Raw genomic sequence first — 21,302 nt, 5'->3', positions numbered from 1 at the left:
TAATCAGAGCTTGATTTGACAAGGTCCTGACCAACGTGATATAGGTTGAACCAAGAGTAGGGGTGTTGACCAGATGCCTTCATGAGATCCCTTCCAACCTAAGTTACTCTCTGATTCTATTTTTTTTCTAAATGAGTTTTGTTGAAAAGAAAACTTAAGACCCAGAGCAAACAATATTAGCTTTTTTTGGTTTAAAATAGATCGTCCATACTTTTGAAAATTGTTTCTAAAAATGTAAACCAGGTCAGTATCCAGCATTATTAATTAAACATTGCCCAGTATTTTGGAAGAAGGGGCAGGCAACTCAAGAAGAGTACAGGGATCTTGTTAGGACATGCAGAGAGAAAATTAGAAAGGCAAAAACCTAGGTAGAACTCAGTCTGGCCACTGTTGTAAGAGACAACAAAAAATATTTTTACAAATACATTAACAACAAAAAGAGAGCTTAGGAGAATCTCCATGCTTTATTGTATGCGAAGGGAAACATTGCCATCAAGAATGAGGAAAAGGCTGAGGTACTTAATGCCATCTTTGCCTCGATTCCAGGTGTCTCTCAGTCCCCTCCCTTAACAGGGAAGGTCACACAGGGAAGATGACCACAGGCTTGGCAATGTCATGCCCATATACAAGAAGGGCTGGAAGGAAGATCTAGGGAACCACAGGTCTGTCAGCCTGGCCTCATTGCTGGTAAAGGTTATGGATCAGATCATCTTGAGTGCATTCACCAGGCAAGTACAGGGTAACCAGGTAATTAGGCCCAACCAGCATGGATTCACAAAAGGCAGGTCCTGCTTGACCACCCTGATCATCTTCTATGACAAGATGAGCTGCTCAGTGGATGCGGGAAGGCCTGTGGACATTGTCTACCTAGACTTTAGTGAAGCCTTTGACACTGTTTCCCGTAGCATTCTCCGGGAAAAAAACTGGCTCCTCATGGCTTGGACGGGCCACACTCTTCATTGGTTTAAAAACTGGCTGGATGGTTGGGCCCAGAGAGTTGTGGTGAACGGAGCTAAATCCCATCGGTGGTTTGTCACAAGTGGTGCTCCCCTGGGCTGAGTGTTGAGGCCAGTTCTGTTCAATATCCTTATCCATGACCTGGATGAGGGGATCGAGTGCTCCCTCACTAAGTTCTCAGATGATACCAAGTTGGGTGGGTTCTCGAGGGTAGGGAGGCTCTGCAGAGGGATCTGGACAGGCTGGATTGATGGGCTGAGGCCAACTGTGTGGGGTTCAACAAGGCCAAGTGTCGAGTCCTGCGCTTGGGACACAACAACCCTGTGCAGAGTTACAGGCTTGAGGAAGAGTGGCTGGACAGCTGCCTGGCGGAGAAGGACCTGGGGGTGTTGGTCGACAGCAGCTGAACGTGAGCCAGCAAGCAAATAATATCCTGGCTTGTATCAGAAATAGTGTGGCCAGCAGGACCAGGGAAGTGATCATTCCCTCGTACTCAGTATTGTTGAGGCCACACCTCAAATACTACGTTCAGTTTTGGGCCCCTCACTGCAAGAGGACATTGAGGTGCTGGAGCTTGTGCAAAGAAGGACGATGAAGCAGGTGAATGGTCTGGAGCACAAATGCTATGAAGAGCGCCTGAAGGAGCTGGGATTGTGTAGTCTGGACTAGAGGAGGCTGAGGGGAGACATCGCTCTTTACAACTACCTGAGAGGAGGTGATACTGAGGCAGGTGATGGTCTCTTCTCTTGAGGAACAAGTGATACAACAGGAGAAAATGGCCTCAAGTTGTGCCAGGGGAGGCTTAGATTGGATATTAGGAAAAATTACTTCACTGAAAGAGTCGTGAGGCACTGGAACAGGCTGCCCAGGGAAGTGGTGTAGTCTCCGTCTCTGGAGGTGTTAAGAAAATGTGTAGTTGTGATGCTTTGGAACATGGTTTAGTAGGCGTGGTGGTGTTGGGCTGATGGTTGGACTTAATCACCTTAGCAGGGCTTTTCCGACTTTCATGATTCTATGATTCTGTGATTAAGTTAAAATGCATTTTAGTTCAGCAAAATGTATTGATTATAGATAGCTTTTTCCACTGAACATGTCAAAATATTTTGATTTCTTAGTCAGTATAAATGTTTTTTTTTTAAAACCAGCTTGTGACCTAAATCTCTTCCTTCCTTTGCTCTAGATGGAACTTGTTCCTATGCAGATCTTGCTAACTTGGTATTTTGTTTAAAAAAGTATAGAAGATTTGGTCCTGCACCACTGAACCCAACAAGGGGATTGGTACTGGGAATGACCAGGCTGTCAGTGCCAGGTCTGCTGTGTGGCTAATGTGGCATTGATGCAGCATTGTCATAGTTGTCTCCCACTCAATATGTTATATGAGTGCTTATGTCGTGTCCCTTAACATTTCACGTGAAAGGCAGGGAACTCTTAGAAGCAAATATTTAGAAGCTAAATCTGTGATTTCCAGCATAGTGGAAACTTCTGGGGGAGATGGACTGTGGTATTCAAGGTGTGTCTTTTTTTTTTTTGAGCAGCTGATGTAGTTGGAACATACTTTAATAGTAGAGGAAGTCAGCTCAATCAAGTTTGTGATAAAGGGGTGATTTGGCAGAATACTTTATTCTGTGTAATATTCTTTTGTGAAAAAACAACTTAGGCCTCCAAAGTAAGAAATAATCACTGTTTTATATGTGACTGGGCATTACAATAAATAGGTCTGTTGAGCTGGGATATAAATATTTAGTTCGAAGAAGAATAAAAGTGAAATGTTTCCCCTGACACCCTTTGATTTCCAGTGATTCCATCTTGTAGCTGAAGGTCACCTGCACAGTGGAAGTGACTAGAAGTTCTCTCCCCTTTTTTTTTTTTAACACTCCATTAATGGCCTCCTTTCTATTGAATTAATAATTGATATGTCTGAAATGTAGGAGATAAGTGGAAAAACAAACAGAGAAGAGGATGCCTAACATAGTGCTTTGCTGGAGTTGTTTGTTCAGCATATTCCAGCTTGCACATTGGGGGAAAAAGCTTTTTGTTGGGGAGAGGGGAGCCAGAGAGTCCTGCATGGTTCTATGCACTCCCTGATATGTGTTTACTGTCATTTCTAGGAGTTCCAACACCCAGTCCAGAAATCCTTCGGCATACCTTGAATATGCTTGTGCGGGAGAGGAAAATATACCCAACTCCAGATGGTTATTTCATTGTAACCCCACAGACTTACTTTATAACACCGTCTCTCATAAGAACTAACAGTAAGTGGTACCATTTGGATGAGAGGATACCTGACAGGTCTCAATGTACCTCTCCACAACAAGGAACTATAACTCCCTCCACCTCGGGATGCGTCAGGGACCGAACACTACCCAAAAACCACTGCGACTCCTGCCATTGTTGCAGAGAAGACATGCACAGCATGCATGCATCTACCCTACAGAGGAAATCAGCAAAAGACTGTAAAGACTCCTACTGTCCTCCTTCGTTATGTCAGGTCCCACCTACTGAGAAAAGTAAAAGTACTGTCAATTTTTCTTATAAAGCAGAGACGCTCACAAAGCCTAAGGATGTAGAAAAACAGTCTAAGAAATTTGGACTAAAATTATTCCGATTAAGTTTTAAGAAGGACAAGACAAAACAGTTGGCAAATTTCTCTGCCCAGTTTCCTCCAGAAGAGTGGCCACTAAGGGACGAGGACACCCCTACCACTATACCTAGAGAGGTAGAAATGGAGATTATCAGGCGTATTAACCCAGACTTGACTGTGGAAAATGTCATGAGGCACACTGCACTAATGAAGAAACTTGAAGAAGAAAAAGCTCAAAGGAGCAAAGCAGGATCTTCAGCTCACCACAGTGGGCGAAGTAAAAAGAGCAGGAATCATAGAAAGTCTCATGGGAAATCGAGATCGCACAGCAAGACTCGGGTGTCCAAAGGGGACCCATCAGATGGCTCTCATTTGGATATACCTGCTGAAAGGGAGTATGAGTTCTATGATCCCTTGACTCGATCCCCAAGAGAAGGCTGTTTTATAATAGAACACAAGGGAGATAATTACATAATGCACAGCAATCCTAGCATGATTGAATCTCACTTTCCCATGACACCAGAGTGGGATGTGTCTGGTGAACTGGCCAAAAGAAGAACTGAAATGCCCTTCCCTGAACCTTCCAGGGGAAGCTCCCATTCTAAGGTCCATCGAAGCCACAGCCATACGCAGGATAGAAGATCAAGGAATGAGCGGTCCAGTAAGGCTAAAGAAAGGTCTCGATCCATGGATAACTCCAAGGGACCTCTGGGCTCAGCTACCTTAGGCACACCTGAAGACATAGGTGAAGGCTGTAGCCCAGATGACCAAACAACTAGCCAAACTTACATTGACGATAGTACCTTAAGGCCATCTCAGTCGCTCAGTCATCAAAGGGCTCTGATTTCATCTGCGAGCTACAAAGAGACTTGCATCCCTGAAATTGCTAGTGGCAGTGTAGAAACTCCCAGCTCTTGTAGCCTATTGGAACAAAGCAAGACTGCAGAGAATTTACCATCATATAGCGAGCTCAACTCCTGCACAGCAAAATCTGCAGTCGATGACTATTTTCAGTGCAACACATCCAGTGAGACTGTGCTTACTGCTCCATCACCACTGGGAAAGAATAAAGAGGATCATGATACGCTGACAGGGACAGATGGCCTCAAAAAAATGACTTCTGCAGAAAGACAGTCTCAACATATTGCTAGGGAGCCTGGAGTGCTCAAAGAGGAGTCCCCAAAGGGCCCAAACAGTGGTTCAGCGATTACTGGCCAAACACAAGAGGTGATTGCAAATGGGCGGCTGGTTCAACACCATAGCGCTGAATCAAGCAGCCTTGATAAAAGGAAAGAAATATTTAGCAAGGATACACTTTTTAAACCTCTGCACAACACTCTTTCTGTGAATAGTTATCATAAGTCTAGCACACCCCTGCTAAAGCCCCATCAAAAGACCCCCTCTGACACATTGCCAGTCAGATATGAGAAACTTGAACAAGCGACAGTAACCTCAGTCACACAAGTCATGCCCGTTTCACAGAGGCAGCAAGAAACAGCTGGGAACCAGGAGGCTTCCTTCGACTACTACAACGTATCTGATGATGATGACTCAGAGGAAGGAACCAACAAAAATGCTGAGGAAGAAAAGAACAGGGATGATGTTGGCACAATGCAGTGGCTCCTGGAGAGAGAAAAAGAGAGGGATCTGCAGCGAAAGTTTGAGAAGAATCTTACTCTTCTCACCCCAAAGGAAACAGAAAATAGCAACAACCAGAGAGCCACCCACTCAGCCCGCCTGGACAGCATGGACAGCAGCAGCATTACTGTGGACAGCGGGTTCAACTCTCCACGGTAGGACTGTCACATTCATTGCAGCTTTACAGACTAGAAAGTTTCAGTTTTAGTTACATATGTGTGTGATATGGTGACAGAATGTAGGGCCATTTTAAACAATTTCACACATTTTCAGACAGTGCTTTCTACAGCTCTGGAATCTGCTATTCAGGTGTGTGGTTTTCCTGCCATACCGTAAGCAACCAATGGCCATTTGCTGCATTGACTCTGTATTAGTTCATTTTCCATTTGCTGAAAACCTCCCTGTATTGTTTTTTTTTCTCTGTATTAAACTTGTGTTTGCATTTAGAATAGAAGGGATGAGCTCCTGCATATTCCCTTTCCCTCTAAGATGCCATCAAAATGATTAATTGAAAGACTAGACATGAGTAGGTGGCATAATCTTTGGCTCAGACAAAAAAACCCAAACATGATTGTTTTGGCTTTGGGTGTTTTTGTTTGTTTTCTTCAAAAATTTTGGAAAAGTATCTATCACTTTCCAAACTGGTAAGACTGAACAACCACCTTTCCCCCCGTGGCTGAAAATGCTCAGGATATTTGAACTTCAGAGGTGGCCCAGCGTTGCAGTAGCTGGGAGAGAGATGCCTTACCTAAGTTACTTGGGAAAAGAATCCAGACATTTCTGTACAGTGGTTCTGGTTAGTCATTTCCATTCCAGGGATCTCAGACATCATGGAAGTCTTGGTGTGCTAGGAGCCTTACAGGCGCAGGGAGAAGAGCATTGCTGGCATGTTCCCTGCCCTGAAGATTTCACAAGCTCATTTCCAGGTTAAGAATCCTTCACTCGAGCTGCCTTCTTTCTTTCTCTAGCCTCTGACAGTCCTAGGTCTCTGCTGGCATGGTGCTTGCCTGATTTTGTTTGCCCTGGATAGCAACCCATCGGAGTTCAGAACAATGACTCCAAGAACACAGAAATAATTTACAATGGTAGTTGTTTTAGAGCATCTTACTTAAGCTTAAATTATTTATTGCCTGTGTTTAAAAATAAAACCTCCAAGACTGGATTTCTGTTACGTGAAGGGAAATGGGTTTTTTTGTTGCCTTTTCTCCTATCCCATAAAAGGTATTCTTGTTCCTCAGAATTATACGTATGTTTTTTTTAAAATCTATAGCAAAAGCTCTCAAAAAGGCATATGAAGGATTTCTTGTTTCTACACAGGACTACATTTCATTTTCACTTTAAGTCATGTTAATCTAGAATAAATTCCTTAAGATTTGATGGCTACTCCTACTTGATGTTAATGACAAGGCAGCAATTATTGGGCCTACTGCTGCATGCAGTGATCATCAAACTAGAGCAAGCTTTAGCACGTGTATAATTTTTATGAGTGAAAAATTATTTGAGTAAATTGTACCACTTACACTGAGTCCAGCTTTAAAAAGAAACTTTATAAAGGTTTTGAATTTGTTCCTATTATTGGTTGTTCTGCAGATGGTTGGCATCTTTCTCACATACAACTGTTGTACGGGGCTGTTTGCACTGTTCTTCTTTAAATGTAATCTCTCTTATAGTTGAAGTGCTTGCAGTCAGCTTTTGTGGGGAAGTACGTGGTGGTGTTTGCTTCTGGCCCAGCCTGTCTCACTCTGCAGAGTGCATTTCACCTCCAGGACAGGATGTCAGCTGGCTAAAAATCAGTTCTTAGATTACTATTTTGCTAGCTGTATGCTGGCTGGATATCACACTGTTTTTTCTGGGTAATGCAAGGGCAGGCATTTCCTTCCCTAATTATTAACACAAAAGCTAAAATTTCTGTTGATGTTAAACTTAGCCATCAGGAGAAGAGAGCATGGTGAGCATACTGGATTTAGTGCTTCTCTACCACCTTGTTTAGATCAAAAGAGAAACAGGTAGGCAGCTTTCAATAATTATTGTATTCGACACGTCCCTTTTTTTTTTATTTTACTGTCTACTTATAAATTAATATCTTTTCTTGGCAAGGCTGCATAAAGCTTTAAAGAAAAAAAAGAAAAACGCAACATTTAGTAGGATTTTCTTGTGTGTTTGTTTTGAAAGACCAGCATATAGCCTGGATATCTCAAAGGCTTTTTCATAGGCTTTGCATCAATATGATCAGACTGGATGATTTTGCTGAGTTTTGGTCACTCCTCAGTATGAGTCTATAAAAATAAATAGAGCTGTGAGTGAATTCAGCCCTTTGGCTATAATTACCATGCCATTGTTACTTTCTTACCTTATAACAAAAAATGTACTTCACAGCCCTTTTCCAGAAAATACAAAAAAAGCTACCCAGCATCAATCTGGTAAGATTCACCTGGATCTGACAGTGTCCATTAGCAGGTGCCTAGGGGAGAGTATAAGAATAGGATGTGCATGTAGTGATAATCTTCAGGTAAACTCTTCTAACCTCCACTAATGTTGTAGCTCTTGACTTCCTGAGGTGCGGTGATATCTTTTCATTTAAACTGAAGTGCGCATGTTGCTTGGGAGATCAAAATTACCAGTTCTGCACTGTGAAGGGAAAAGTGTATTTTTAAAGTGTGACAAATTGAAAAAAAGGAATATTTTAAAAAAAACAAACCACGGTGTAGTTAAAGAGATTTGCAATGGTCATTTGACTTCAAAAGTATTTTGTGTTTGAAATTTGTGAACACATCACCACTGGGAAAACAGTTTCACAGTATTTTGTTCATTGCCTTTTTTGCAAGTTGTATACAGTAAATACTAGCTGTCAATATTCATTTTATTCCTTTATTTTTAGAGCTTATATAATACTTCTGTTTTGTCACCTAAAGAAAGCTGATTGGGGCGTTACTCTGCATGCAATATTCTCGCTGCAGTCTCTGTGTATGCATGTTGTAATGGTCAGTTTGTAATATCAGAATTGAAAATGTTTGAAGATCTGGAGTTGGTGGTCCCATAAAGAGTGATGTAACACTGAATGATCTCTGATGAACAGCAATTGCAGCTATTTTCATTAGAGAGCAGGAGAGGAATCGAAACATGAGCAGCAGAAGTGCACCATGCATCACCACAGCTCACAGGGATCTCCGAGTGCATCACCCGTCGTAGCTGTTTGGAACTACTGACAGTGAGGTGATAATTGGCAGAAGATGATCAATACAATTTTGATCAATTTAAAAGATATATGCGAGTTTTCCTAAAAGCATCATTGATATTCTAGATTCAGTCAGTTTAAGAGCATTTAAGTCTGCCCCAAAACTAAACGAGGAGTTTCTTCCTTCCCCTGTGCCATGCACTGACATGTTTCTCCCCTGCCACATCCAAAGCTGTGCATTCCTACTCTTCCCCGATGCTAGCACTATTTTTTTTTTAACTTTGTTTTATCTTTTTTTTTTCTTAGGGCTAGTATTTAACTGAGAGCGGTCCCTGATCTGGCTGGCTGCATGGCTCAGCATCAGGGAAGCAGCAGGAACATGTGGCAGGGTCAGGTCCACACAAGGCAGGCAAGAGCTCCCCCTTTCAGTAGCAGGTAAATTTAGGTTAACTTTCAACTGACTATGAAACATTAGTGTCTTTGTTTCAAGTGCTTATTAAACAAACCCATTCAGTCTTCCAAATGTACTCTGTAAACATCTCCATAGCAAGTGGTGATGTCATTTTACAAAGAAGTAGGCATATAGGTGAAGGATACATAACCAGGGACCACATGGCTGTTTGACAACCAAATCTTTTTCTCTCAACAGGAACACTTTATTGGAGATTAAAAATTATTAAGAGAGGAAAGAGAATAAAAAGAATAGTAGTAGTAAAACTACCCTTAGCATATCTTGGCTGAATTTTTTAAAAGCTGTAGACTAAAGTACAGGCTCCTCTGCGTTCGTCATTAGATGTATCGTTAAAAGGCTTAGTCTTTAAAAACATTGTGTCCTATCACTTCCGTGGATAAATGGTATGTTAGAACTCAAGGCACGTTTCCGTTTTATGAATGAAATAGCAGCACTAGTTGTTGTCTCGGGCATGATCTCTGACCAGGTAGTTAAGAATTCTCAGCATCTTCTGAGTTGCAATTGTCTCAGCTGCAAAGCAAAATTGGAACATTGTGTTTGGTAGCATTTGTGTGTTTAATGTAAAATAGCTAATATTTTGTGTACCAAACATAAGTAGAAGAGATAACAAAGGAAGTTGTATTACATTATCATTCGCCCAGCTCTACACAGTCACAGGAACTGATTTGATGAAGTTACTTTGTGCAAAAATGCACCATTCAGGAAAGAAAATTAATGTGTTCCACATGCAAGATGGAAGCTATTTTCTTGGGTGAAAAATCCAGATGCTCAATACTGGTTCAGCTCACAGTTTGTGTGCTCACAGTTTGTGTGACAGCTTCAGCTCTGCTTAGTGCTATACCTGTGATACAGTATGGTGACTGCTGAGTACCTCTGGAACCCATTTGGGAGGAACATATGTGTACCATCAAAATGAGATGGTTCATTGATGTGACATTGCATACAAACACAGGAAGCCTATTATAAAACACTCTGTTCTCCTTTCCTGTCTGGTTGATAGATACATAGGCATGTCATATATGAGTGTGTATATATATTTCTTTTCCATTCTAGTACTCGTGAGAGCCTGGCATCCAACACTTCAAGTATCGTTGAAAGCAACAGACGTCAGAACCCTGCTCTGAGCCCTGCACATGGTGGCGCAGGCCCAGCATTCAACTTCCGAGCCACTGCAGACCCTCCAACAAGTGAAGCTGAGAAACTGCAGAAACCTGCTAACTGCCTGCAAGCTTCTGTCACTAGTGTCTGATAGTCATCTTGCCTCCGATCTTCTGTCTCATCTTATACAGCAAAGTTTACGACACTGGGACTGATGTTTACATCTTTGGGGAAAAATGAAAAAAGCATCTCAACCACAGTTTTAGTGTTTATCTAAACTGTGCTGCTATGTAGACTAGGGGCAACAAAGAAATCTTTATTTCAAGGTATTGCTTTTCACATTTGCGGCTCTGTAGCAGCAGAATAGCAGTAGAGATAATACGTACACTTTTTGCTTCACTTAATTGTAACTGAGCACATATATGAAAGTCTAGACACTGTAAGTGTAATCTGCATTTTCAATGTCCATGCAGTTGCCAACTTCATTTGAAAAAAATGCCACAGATGTGTGATGTCCCCGGTCAGAGGCTAAACTCTGCTACAGAGTTAATAATTTTTTACTTCAGAAACTGAGCCACTGCTGAAAGTAACCAGCCAGGATCACCGTGAGGGAAAACAATGCCAAACATGACAAGTGATGACCTCAGCTCTATCTGTGAATTATTAATACTAATCAGTCATTTTCACTGTGCGTTTTTGTGACACAATTTTGCAAATACCTGTTTAAGCAAGTAAAAAGAGGTTTGGGTTTTGTTTTGCTTTGGGGTTTTTTAAGTGGAGGGTGGGAAGGGAGACAACTTCTCCTTTTGTGTTTCAAAAGTATGAGAGATGTTTACTTACTGAGACTTGCTACTTAACCTTCCATAGTCACAAATGGGGAGGTGGGCCTTTGTGTAGAGGGGGAGTGGGGAGGGAAGGGAGAGTTATAACTGTCATGAAGCCACAATGTGGAGTGACACAAAATATAACAGATGTCTTCAGTATAAATCAAGTATTTAAAAAAGGTAATCTAATTCTTGTGTCACTTCTGGTATTGCAATCGCCATTAATATAGGAATCAGGATAACTAATTTCTTGGGGAAAAATACTCTTTATGATATAAGTGACAAGTATGGCCTGAAGAATTGATTTCTTTCTAGTGGAAGGACATAAATCTATTTTATGTAGCTTATAAATAGAGTGCCTAAATTAGGCTATTAAAAATAGCATACATTGTAGTGATTATCAGAGAACAAAATTTAGAGAATTATAAACTTCTGGCCTTTTTATTCAGTGTATGTTATTTGCAATTTAACATTTTATGGACATGTCTAGTTTCTAGAAATTAAATGTGTCCACATGGTTGGCAGTAGAAATCTGAATTCCGTAGGTATGATATATTCTAATTGCTCTCCCCTAAAGTGTTACTCTGAAGTAATTAGTACTATGCCAATTACTGCAGAGTGGCTTCTAAGGATAGTCAAACTATCCAGGAGTAATTTTAGGTATAGGGTCACATTCTGCTCTGTTACTCATGCAACCTGGTAGTGCAACAAACTGACTTCAAATTTAACTCTGTTTTTTTATCAGAACAGACAAATTGGTGGAAGAATAACAAAGATACTGAAATGTTCAACAGCCCAATTTGTTGCATTAAAAAGGGACGTTTACGTTGTCTAGCTCTTGTAGTACACAGGTATGAAACCCAACTGTACATATTGAAAACTGGTATTTTCATCAGGTTCTGGTGACACATATTGCTCTGTACACAAAGTCATTGAGCTTCACTCATGTTCTCTATTGTCATCAGAAGTCTTTGCTGAACATTCAGCCTTATGTTACACACTTGGATATAGTTCATTTACTTATGAAACAGCTTTCTAACTCTGGACACAATCGGTTTCTAGTTCTGTCAAGAACACCCGGTCAATGCACAGGTCTGTTTTCCTTGATTTCAGTGTATCATTTCCATTTCATAGGAGCAATAAGACCTTTCAGTGCACATAAAGGAAATTATTGTGCTTTTGGTTGGTTATCAAAGTCACTTGGCCTTTAGCCTTCTGCCTTATCATACCTTCCAAGATGTGCTCTAATTACCATATAATGTTTTGCATGACGCATCTTATTATTCAGTATGTAATTCCAGCCGTACTTATTCCATGTGAACTGTAGAGTCAGAGTTTTTGTGGGGAATTGTCATATACTATGCAGTGGCTGACTGTGATTTTGTTTCTGAGATGAGCTCTGACATCAGTAGTATGTATCAATTAAGTAAATAAAAATATCGAAACGATAAAAAAATTTACAGTGATGATCTGAAGTACTAACGGCAGTATTGAAATGTGAACAGCAAAAACAAATTTCACCTTTGGGGGAAATATTTGTTTGTCATAACCTAACTAGAATTTATGCAGGCAGCTGTTTGTACAGAAGATGAAATTCCAACAAAATACAGTAGTACATACCTATAAACTGTATAGTATGTTATTTCCTAAAGTTCCCAGAGACCAGCAGACAACACAAATGTCATATTAATGTTGACATGGCATTGTACCAATATTAATGTGACTCTTGGAATATGGAATGTAAACAGAAGTTTCAAATAGAAACGTTCTAATCTTGAATTATTTTTTTTTTTCCTTTTAAAATCAACAATGGAATATAAGGAAATTCCATCTTGAGGTTCTGGTAACAAAACCACAAGAGTGGAGCTTGAGTGCTTTATGTCACCCTAATCCTTTGATGAAATCATAGCCTTGTATTACATGGTTGCTTAATCTATCATTCTTCTTCTAATGTATCAATTTAAAGGTTTACAGAGTTAGATTAGGTTGAATCTGTGTTGTGTTCAGTTGTAGAGGGTCAACACAAATCTGTCGGCATTTTGCACACTTAATATGTATTATTATAATACAACATGTTACTTTTATGGTAATTTTTTTTACACATATAACTACCTCCATGAATTTGATGAAATGCAGCAACATGAAAAGTGTATTGTACAAAGCAAGGTTAAAAACTTTGAAGCATTAGGTCATGGCGTTCTCTTGTGTGTCAATGCTTGCGTATGAAGTCATCATGTTTCCATTGCCACAATTTCTTTCTGCAGTATTAGAAATCTGGTTTTCAGATGAGTCACTTAAAGACTTTGACAAGGCTGCGTAATTGGGATAAAAGTGAAAGGGAGGCTAAAACCTTCCATCCTCTTTCCCCAGTTACTGCTAAAATTTCTGCCTGGTAGAACTTGAAAATGTACTTGTAGTTTAGCAAATTAACATCTATGGACTGTGAAATGTGATTGACAGTTTGGGGTTTAACAGAAGAGACTCTGGGTATTTCCTTGGCAGCCTTCAAGTACTTTGGGCCCTATTCTGCCTCCATCTTTGTCAACATATCAGCTCATAGTTTCTCTGAACTGGCAAGGGTGTTAAAACAGCTCTTCTTTTAACAAGATGCACTCTCTTCTCTAGGTTGTGTGCATCTGAAACGCTTGCTCCTGTAGAAATTACCATCAGCCTTTAATTGACTTCTCTGGGAGCAGTATTAGGGTCCCTACTTGAGGTGTGTCCCTAGTGTTCAAAGGATGTGGGCAAGTTTCCAAAAAAAATGAAGCTGTCTTTTGAAAAGTAGCCAGCAGCAACGAGCCACCTTTCAGGAGGGAAGAAAGATTTTTCAAAAAACCAAAGGAAGTGGCAGTTGAACCTAAGCAGATCACATTTATATAAAATCCCAATTTATGAACACCTTTTTCAGCAATCCTAGTACCATTATCCTGATGCAAATTAATATACAATCATCACTTGAGCTCATTTTGCCATTTTAAGTATTTCGGTTTAAAAACTATAAGAAATCATTAGCCATCTGACTCCTGCACTACTGTAAAATGCCAGTTAGAAGCAAAACATAGTTCACTCAACTTTAAAAAATAAAATGTATTGGAAAACAAATTTTAATGAAAACTATGCCTAAGTGCTTGCCAGTGGTAGTAATTTTTAGAAAAGAGGATGGTCAAACCAATATTTTAAGAGGCCATAGTAAATAGGGATCAAACTGTGCACTTAAATCAAGCCTTTTCACCCAAGGGCCTCGAACTACCTGGTACCAGCTAAGCCTGGTGAGCCTGTGAGGTAGGCAGAGTTCACTGACCTTGTTTTATGTCCAGGCATCTTGGAAAAAAAACAAAGGCTAAGAGTCTGCAGCCTAATTAATAACCGGTTGTTTTTTAAATGTTATTGGAATAAGTTTAATAGTTAACCAAAGTCTTTTGTGTTTATACTCCGAAGCTATTCTTTTGATGCATTCAGTTTGTTTAAGAGAGAAGCTACTTTGCGATCCTGCAGAGACTCTTGGGTTAGAAGTGCCAAAACCAGTCAGTTTTCAGTCATATGAGGGAGTACTGCCAGCGATGGTTTTAGAAACAGTTATTTTAATTAAAAATTTGTTTTTCAAATACATTTCGCAGAGCTTTTCGCAACACAATTGTCCAAATTGTTGTGCAGAGAAAGCAAATAGCACTCCTAATCTGGTGTCACACCCACAGTTTACAATTCTCTTTGCTCTTCTGAAGAAAACTGTATAGTATTAGAGAGAAATGTTCTATTTTTTACAAAATTCTTTAAAAAAAAAAGTATATATCTAAAATGTTCCCCCCAGCATAAGTAAAGTACATCATTACTGCATGAGAAGCATGCGGTAGACCCACTGAAAGCCAAGGTGGTGCTAGAAGAAAATGGGACTATCACTCTTCTTTCGTAGCAGCACTCCAAATGTTGGTTTCAGTTACACAGGTGTAAATCTGGTGTAACTCCCCTGATCTCCCGCAGATCTGACAGAGATGGGAATGGGTTGTTAACTCCATTGAAGCTCAGTTCTGAGCTGAGGGTTTCCGTGTCCTCCCCTGCCCCCTGAGACACTAAATGCAGAGAAGGAGCAAAAGGCCACATGCACGCACCTGGCTCTGGAAGGGTTGAATGCCCTGTGAAACGCACAGCCACCCAGCCGGGATGCTGCGACAGCCACCACGCATTTCCCACCTCAGAAGGGCGATTTTTCCTTGTGTTGTGCAGCTGTTAGAGCAACCCAAAGGATACCCACCCAGAAGTATGAAAGGGCCCTTGGAGTGATTGGCGCAAATGTTACTTTTGTATGTGGAGGAGACTTACATTTAAAGGGATCGTAATTCTGCAGGTAATTTTCTGTGAGTGACTGAATGTGGCTGTTGCATTAGGGTTTAAATGAGTTAATAAATGCAAGTGGGACTTACTGTATGTTAGAAGGGAGTTTTGCAGCCAAGACTGCCTTGTATAAATGTGTTTGCACTGAAAAAAAAAATTAAAAATTACTTGGTCTCTGGTTGCTGTAAAGGTCATCCAAGATGGATGTTCTGTTTATATTGTATAGTATTTCATATGAAATAATTACAGTTCATGAAATGTCTTCCCTAACGTTACTGATTTATAACAGCACATTTGTAACATGGTTTTTATTGTGTCAGTGTACCATATTGTAAATGATGATTACTTGTCATGCTTAGTATAATAATTTAAAGGAAAAAAAAGGACAGGGATTTTTGTAAGTCTATATTTGAAAGTCCCTCCATATGGTAATATTGTGTTCATGTTGTTTATGTAGTGTTGTGTGAAATATCCATTTTGGATTGTGTTACTTTTTAAGATATTAAATAACATTTGGTTATATGTTTTAAGTGGATTCTTTGCACCAATCAGTGGTTTTTAGAGAAAATACTTACATTCCCATGTAACGTGCTGTTTCCCTCCCTCACTTAGGAAGCCTTGCACAGCCACCCAGAAATCTCAGAAAGCCAAGGGCCATTACAGCTTGCCGTGGTCATGTACCCTTCATAAAAGGTCTGTGAGACATTCTAGTCAGAGTGCAAGGGAGGAAAGTCACTGATTTTGAAACATCCTGGTTTGGATTGGACGTGGAGGTGATGGGTGCAGAGAGAGTGTGATCCCCACCGAACGCATGAGTGCCCATCTTAGACTCACCCACACTCCAAGAAATGAGAAGACCCTTAGGGCATCGTGACACCAAAAGCAACAAGCGTCAGGTCTTTCTTTTCCTCTTCTCTCCATCCTCATAAGCCAAAGGAGGACCTACTCCACACATCAAAGAGAAAGGGCTCTAGCAAGGACTGGTTTTCACGTTCTTCAAAAAATTATTCAGATTCTTTTTCTGTACTGTGACAGCAACTGATTGATTGGAAAGGTCCAAGTGGACAGTGTAACATGCAGGTGCCATTTTCCTGCCCCCTATCGCCACCTGAAAGAAGGTTTGGAGGAGATATATGCTCCAGGAACTTTGCCTGTGTTTTGCCTTGAGAATTGCTATTTGCCAAGGTCCGCTACAAGGATTTACAGGATAAAAAACAAAGCAGCATCTCTTGGAAGTAGGTGCTGTCATAAGTACCTTGGCTTGTCATATGCTCAGAGCACATACTACTACCGTGCCATTTGTATTCTTTGCTGGTTCCCCTTCATCCATCACTTGCAATCATAATCCATCTCCTTGAATTAGTGAATTTTGAATTATAGCAAGGAAAAAAGCCAAAGCCAGGCAGAGTTTTGTTAGGGCTTTATGCCAGCACTGACCTAATAACTTGCACAAGTAAAGTCAATTTTGGGGAGTGGTCAGAATCAGACTTTTAATGTATTTTCAGTATTGCTGGCAAAGTTTGCAAGCGCTGTTTCACCCTTGCAGCTTTCTTTCTGTCCTCTTGGTGGGCTCAGATTTTAGATAGATGAGGCAATAGATGAGGCTGTTTGTTGTCTAGAAAGAAACTGCTGTTGTCCAGTCCTGTCACACCATGTGCTTTAAAACGTGCTTAGAAACCTGGCTTGAATTCTCTTTGTCCTTAGTTTGCTGGCAGATAAACTGAAGGTCTTAAGCAAGTGATATAATTTTTGTGAGGCATGGTTTATAACATATTTAGAATGTCCAGGGCTGCTGCTTGGCTGAAGAACTAGCCTCCTGTTGTTGGGTTATGTCATTCCTGCTGAGAGCATGGAGTCAAACCAGCAGATTTCTACCCCTCTATAGGTACTGATAACCTTACATCTGTAAGATAACATTTTTCAAAGTTCTCCAGACTTTCCCTCTATCAACCTCTCGATTGTTTCTTTAGGTTCTGTTGTTTTCTCCCAACTTATTTCCTATAACGTCCTATCTTTTTTTCCCATTGCTCAAAATCCCCTGCCCTCCTGCTCATTTTTGACACTTCTTTCCTCCAGTTTGGCTTTTGGTTTTTTTCCTACCCATTACTTGACATGAGATGTCCTCTGCCCCTTTTCTCACTCTCCTTTCTCAAAATGTCATCATAGTCCCGTAATCTTTTCTTCACTTTCCCACTACTGCTCAAGGGCTCAAGGAGGAAACTCCAAACCCCAAATAATGCTGGAACAACAGGACACACTTGTCTTCCTTCATGGAGGGAGCCTACTGCTCTGACACTCCCATTCACCACCGCTCGTACATGAAGGGAAAAGGGTTTGGTTGCAGAGTTGAAGATGCTGGGACTTCAGTAGCTGCCAGTGGTTTTGTGTTGAGATGGCTGAGCTTGCACATGCAGGTAACCCTTCTCTGCCTTTAGATCCTCAGGTTTAAGAAAGTATTTTTAGCCCAAATGTTACAGCAGTGACGAATGGCAATTGGGAACAGAAAATGCCAAGTATGGGTTTTTTTACAACTTCTTTCTTATCTCTCATCCTAACATGCAGAGAAAACGTAACCCTTTGCTGCCAGCTATTTAAAAGTAAGCAAACACAGTAAATAAGTCTACCAGCAGGTACATATCTCTGTACACTAGAATAGTTACGAACCCCATTTCCTTTCTGTCTTTCTTATGGAAAACTGGAACCTTTGGCTTTGAGTTCTTTGCATCTCTCTCTTCTTGTCCCCCCACTTGTTGCTGGTAAAATTGGACTGGTTGTCTAAGATGTGCCAAGGAGGGTCTGTCTGACAGGAAGCTGCAAAAGCTATGTGGGGATCACTGCTTCGATGAGTCTGCCTGTGTGTGCAAGCAGCCATGGATGTGCTCTTCCTGCACTCCTGGATAGCTTGTGAGCCAGCTCTGGTCTGGGAGCTATATAGATAACAAGCCCTGGCAAGTGACGTATTTCAAATGAATTGCTCTTCATTTGTATGCTACTACCTACGAAGGGTATTCACAAAGCATAACTTTAGCCTACAAAGCTCCTTGGATACATCTGTGGTCAACAAAGAAGGCAAATCTTCTGGAGGGGACAATTCAGAGCAGCCGGGAGCTGGAAGCTGGGGTTGTTGGTCCCCCTAGACTAAGCTTAGCTGTGGGAATGTCTCCTCTTGTGCTGCCTGCTGTCTCACTACACCCACCAAAAGGTGCACAGGCAGTACCTCCCTCGTCCTGGATCCACCAGGTCAGCCTTGTCCCTGAACGATCTTCTGGGTCCTATTACCTGAGGTTTTGGGAAATAAACTAGATAGTTAATTTTTCGGGGCAGCTTGCACATTGAAGGGATTTGAACCATATCTCGTGTCTGACGTACCTGGAATCTGCCACATGCTGTGGTCTCTGCCACATGCACGCTGCTACACGGGTGCCACTGGGCAGTGTCTGCCAGGAACAGCCACCGAGGTTGCAGACTGGAGGACTCAACAAGTGTACATCTCAGAGCTGGGTGTGCCTCAGCGTTGTGGACAGTGGCCGCGGTGGGGATGGCAGGGAAGGGCATTTGCCTTTCTGGCTACAGAAGGCAGATGCTGCCCCTGCCTCCATGGGGAAGCCCTCCTGCTCTCTCTGAACTGCTGCTCCTTGCAGCCAGTTGCCCAGCTCACCCTTGTTGCCCCTGAAGCAACCCCGTGGTATCAGCCCCCTGCCTGGTGAGCTGCAGGGCCCCAGCCCCTTGCTGCTGCTCGCTGCTGGCGTGGGGAGGCGGCAGGGGAGGAGGCTCTCCTGTCCAGTTTAGTGCTTGCCTCTGGCTCGAGCCCAAAGTGAACTTGACAGGAAAATCCTATTTAGCATCCAGCTGCTGCAGTTTAATGTGCTTCTGCCGGACACAAGCTGCTGATGACTTTCAGATGATTGTTATCTGCTGTAACTCCTATCTAAGGCATGGCCTTGTCAGAGCTGGCAGGGAACATTAGAACTTTCGGGTTTTCTTCCTTTGTTTTTAACCTAGATGATGCTCTGGATGATTTTTTTGTTTTCTTCTGTGCTGAGATACCCGGCCTGAAACTTCCCAGCAAACTTTGGGTGGAAGCAGAGGTCTCGCCCTCAGCCAAAGTCTGTGGCAGAAGCATCAGGGGAGGCACCGCGAGGAGAAGAGGGGCAGGGGCCACTTTGTCCATCGTACTGGTGCACAAGGCGACCCCTGCATCGAGCCCAAGGAACAGAGGTGCAAAGCCCACAGAGGGACCTCTGAGTGGTGTTGGATCTGCCTGTCTTATCCTGTGGCAGGTAAGGACACAGCCAACCCATGTGGTAAGAGAGGAAACCTAAGAAGCTCCGCAGCTCTGTTGGGGCTCTGCTGTCCCTTGGTTCCTGCACCTGGCAGGCTGGCAGCCCCCTGGGAGTCCTCCCGGGCAGTACTAGTGTCCCATCTTCTCCTCCCCACTCACGTCTGAAGAAAGTCATTTTTCTTCTCATCGTGGTGTTTTATTCGTAAGTGGTTGGCAGTGGACCCTGGAGATTTAGTATTCATTCATGATGAAGAAACTCGAGAGTCCTCAGGCCTAGGGGAACCAATATATTTATTGTTCCTCCTTAAATGTAGATCATTTGCCTGTAATGTTTTTATTATTACCTATAACCCAGCATGGAGAGACAGTATTTCTCATGCTTCACTGTTATACAGCAGATAACTGTTTCACCAAATTACAGCTTGTACAGAGAAAAGAAAACTAAAGCCTTACAGAAGGACAAACAGTTTTGAAAAGCTCTCGCTGTATTTAAAACATTCACCTGGAGATGAGTGGACTTCCCTTGAACCAGAAATGAATAAAAGACTATTGCCTTAAAATATTTAGACCGTTGCAGATTTCAGAACTGTTTGTCTTTATAAAAAAAGAGCCGCTTGGGATGTTGCTGAGGAGGAAGTTGCCTTTTTGACACTGGACTAGTAGCGGGGCTGACTAATCATCGGGTCCAGCCGGGCAAGACTACCAGCTTCAATCTGGAAAGAGAGCAAGGCAACTGAGGTAGTTTCATGTTGGGCTAAAGAAGACTAAGGAAGACTGTTGGCATTTAATTTTCAGTAAAAAATAAAAAAATAATGTCTGGACTATATTGATCTGTAGCATGTGAATTCTGTGTCTCATGACTGCTGCCTTGTGCCATGGATTATGTAGACAGTGGTACAACCCTGGCATGGATCTCCATGGACAGATGAGTTATCAGACTGTCAGCGTTGGCCCAAATTTGTTCCAGACTGGGGCCTCTGCAGTTTGAGTGGAAGAGAAGGAGGGTGGATACATTTCCTCAGAAGAAGAGCAAGGAAATCAGAATATTGGGGCTTAGAAGCTTAAGAGATTTCACTGAGATGGAGAGGAAAACTCAAAGAAGGCAGAGGAATGTGAGGGTGAACTTCAGTAGCAGAGTCACTACTGGGATGAGGACATGGAGAAGAAAGATGTCAACTGAAGGCAAAAGAAAAAAAAATCTTCGCGTTACTTGGAGATGGAAGGATCCTGGGCTACCAAAAGCCAGCTGAGGCAGGGACCTACATGTGCCTGCCTGCATGGTTTGTACAGACCTAAAATAAAGAGCATAAATGCTGCTGTATTCTGACATGTGTCTGTGGTCATGCTGCAAGGATGTGGTGCCCCTGAACGGTGCCCAGCCAGGAGCCACAACCCAGCACAGCCAGAGCTGGCTCCTTTGGAGGTGCTGAATTGCACTCAGGTTGGGATCCTGGAAAAAGCCCTGGGGTGGAGAAGGATCCCAGCAGGGCCTGCCTGGCAGTGTTGCCATGAGTGCCCTCCTCTCTGCTGCCAAGTGCAATGGCTCTCCTTACTTGTGGTTAACTCTTGGCCTGAAGAACAACTTGCTGTCCCTCCCTCTTGAAGAAGGAACTAGTCATGGCTTGCAAAACCAGCAAGGTACTCAGCGCATCTGGCAGTATTCCCCTCTGCTCAGGCAGCCCCCTAAAACACAAGTCAAGATCGCTTGTCTCAACCCATTAGCCTTCCCCTTCCTCATGTGCGCATGAGGTTTCTGCTCATGAAGTTTTTGCACACCCTCGTGGCTCACACGTTTGTCTTAGAGTAAAACCTCCGTTCTTTCCCTCCATTCCTGTTGTACGTGCAGTAACTTGCTGTTTGTTCCCTTGCAAAGGCTGCAGAGAGCCTCCAAGCTTAATTATGTCCAAAACCCATCTCTTCTCTCCAGCAGGAGAAGATCCGTGATG

General features: G+C 42.1%; 1 protein-coding gene across 5 annotated transcripts in view; it reads left to right on the top strand.

The window, feature by feature from the left end:
• Nucleotides 1-15,607, top strand: part of STOX2 (storkhead box 2) — a 127,475-nt gene extending 111,868 nt beyond the window's left edge. For all 5 annotated transcript variants that reach the window (XM_054064954.1, XM_054064952.1, XM_054064950.1 and 2 more), the window contains 2 exons: nucleotides 3,066-5,331; nucleotides 9,877-15,607. In XM_054064954.1, coding sequence (XP_053920929.1) covers nucleotides 3,066-5,331; nucleotides 9,877-10,072 — 2,462 coding nt within the window. In that variant the 3' untranslated portion in view covers nucleotides 10,073-15,607. The remainder of the gene's footprint in view (nucleotides 1-3,065; nucleotides 5,332-9,876) is intronic.
• The last annotated feature ends 5,695 nt before the right edge of the window (nucleotides 15,608-21,302 follow it).

Source organism: Cuculus canorus, chromosome 4, assembly GCF_017976375.1.
Source record: "Cuculus canorus isolate bCucCan1 chromosome 4, bCucCan1.pri, whole genome shotgun sequence".
NCBI classification, from domain to species: domain Eukaryota; kingdom Metazoa; phylum Chordata; class Aves; order Cuculiformes; family Cuculidae; genus Cuculus; species Cuculus canorus.
The sequence above is the reverse complement of the archived record's forward strand: the minus strand, read 5'-3'. Positions and strand labels throughout refer to the sequence as shown.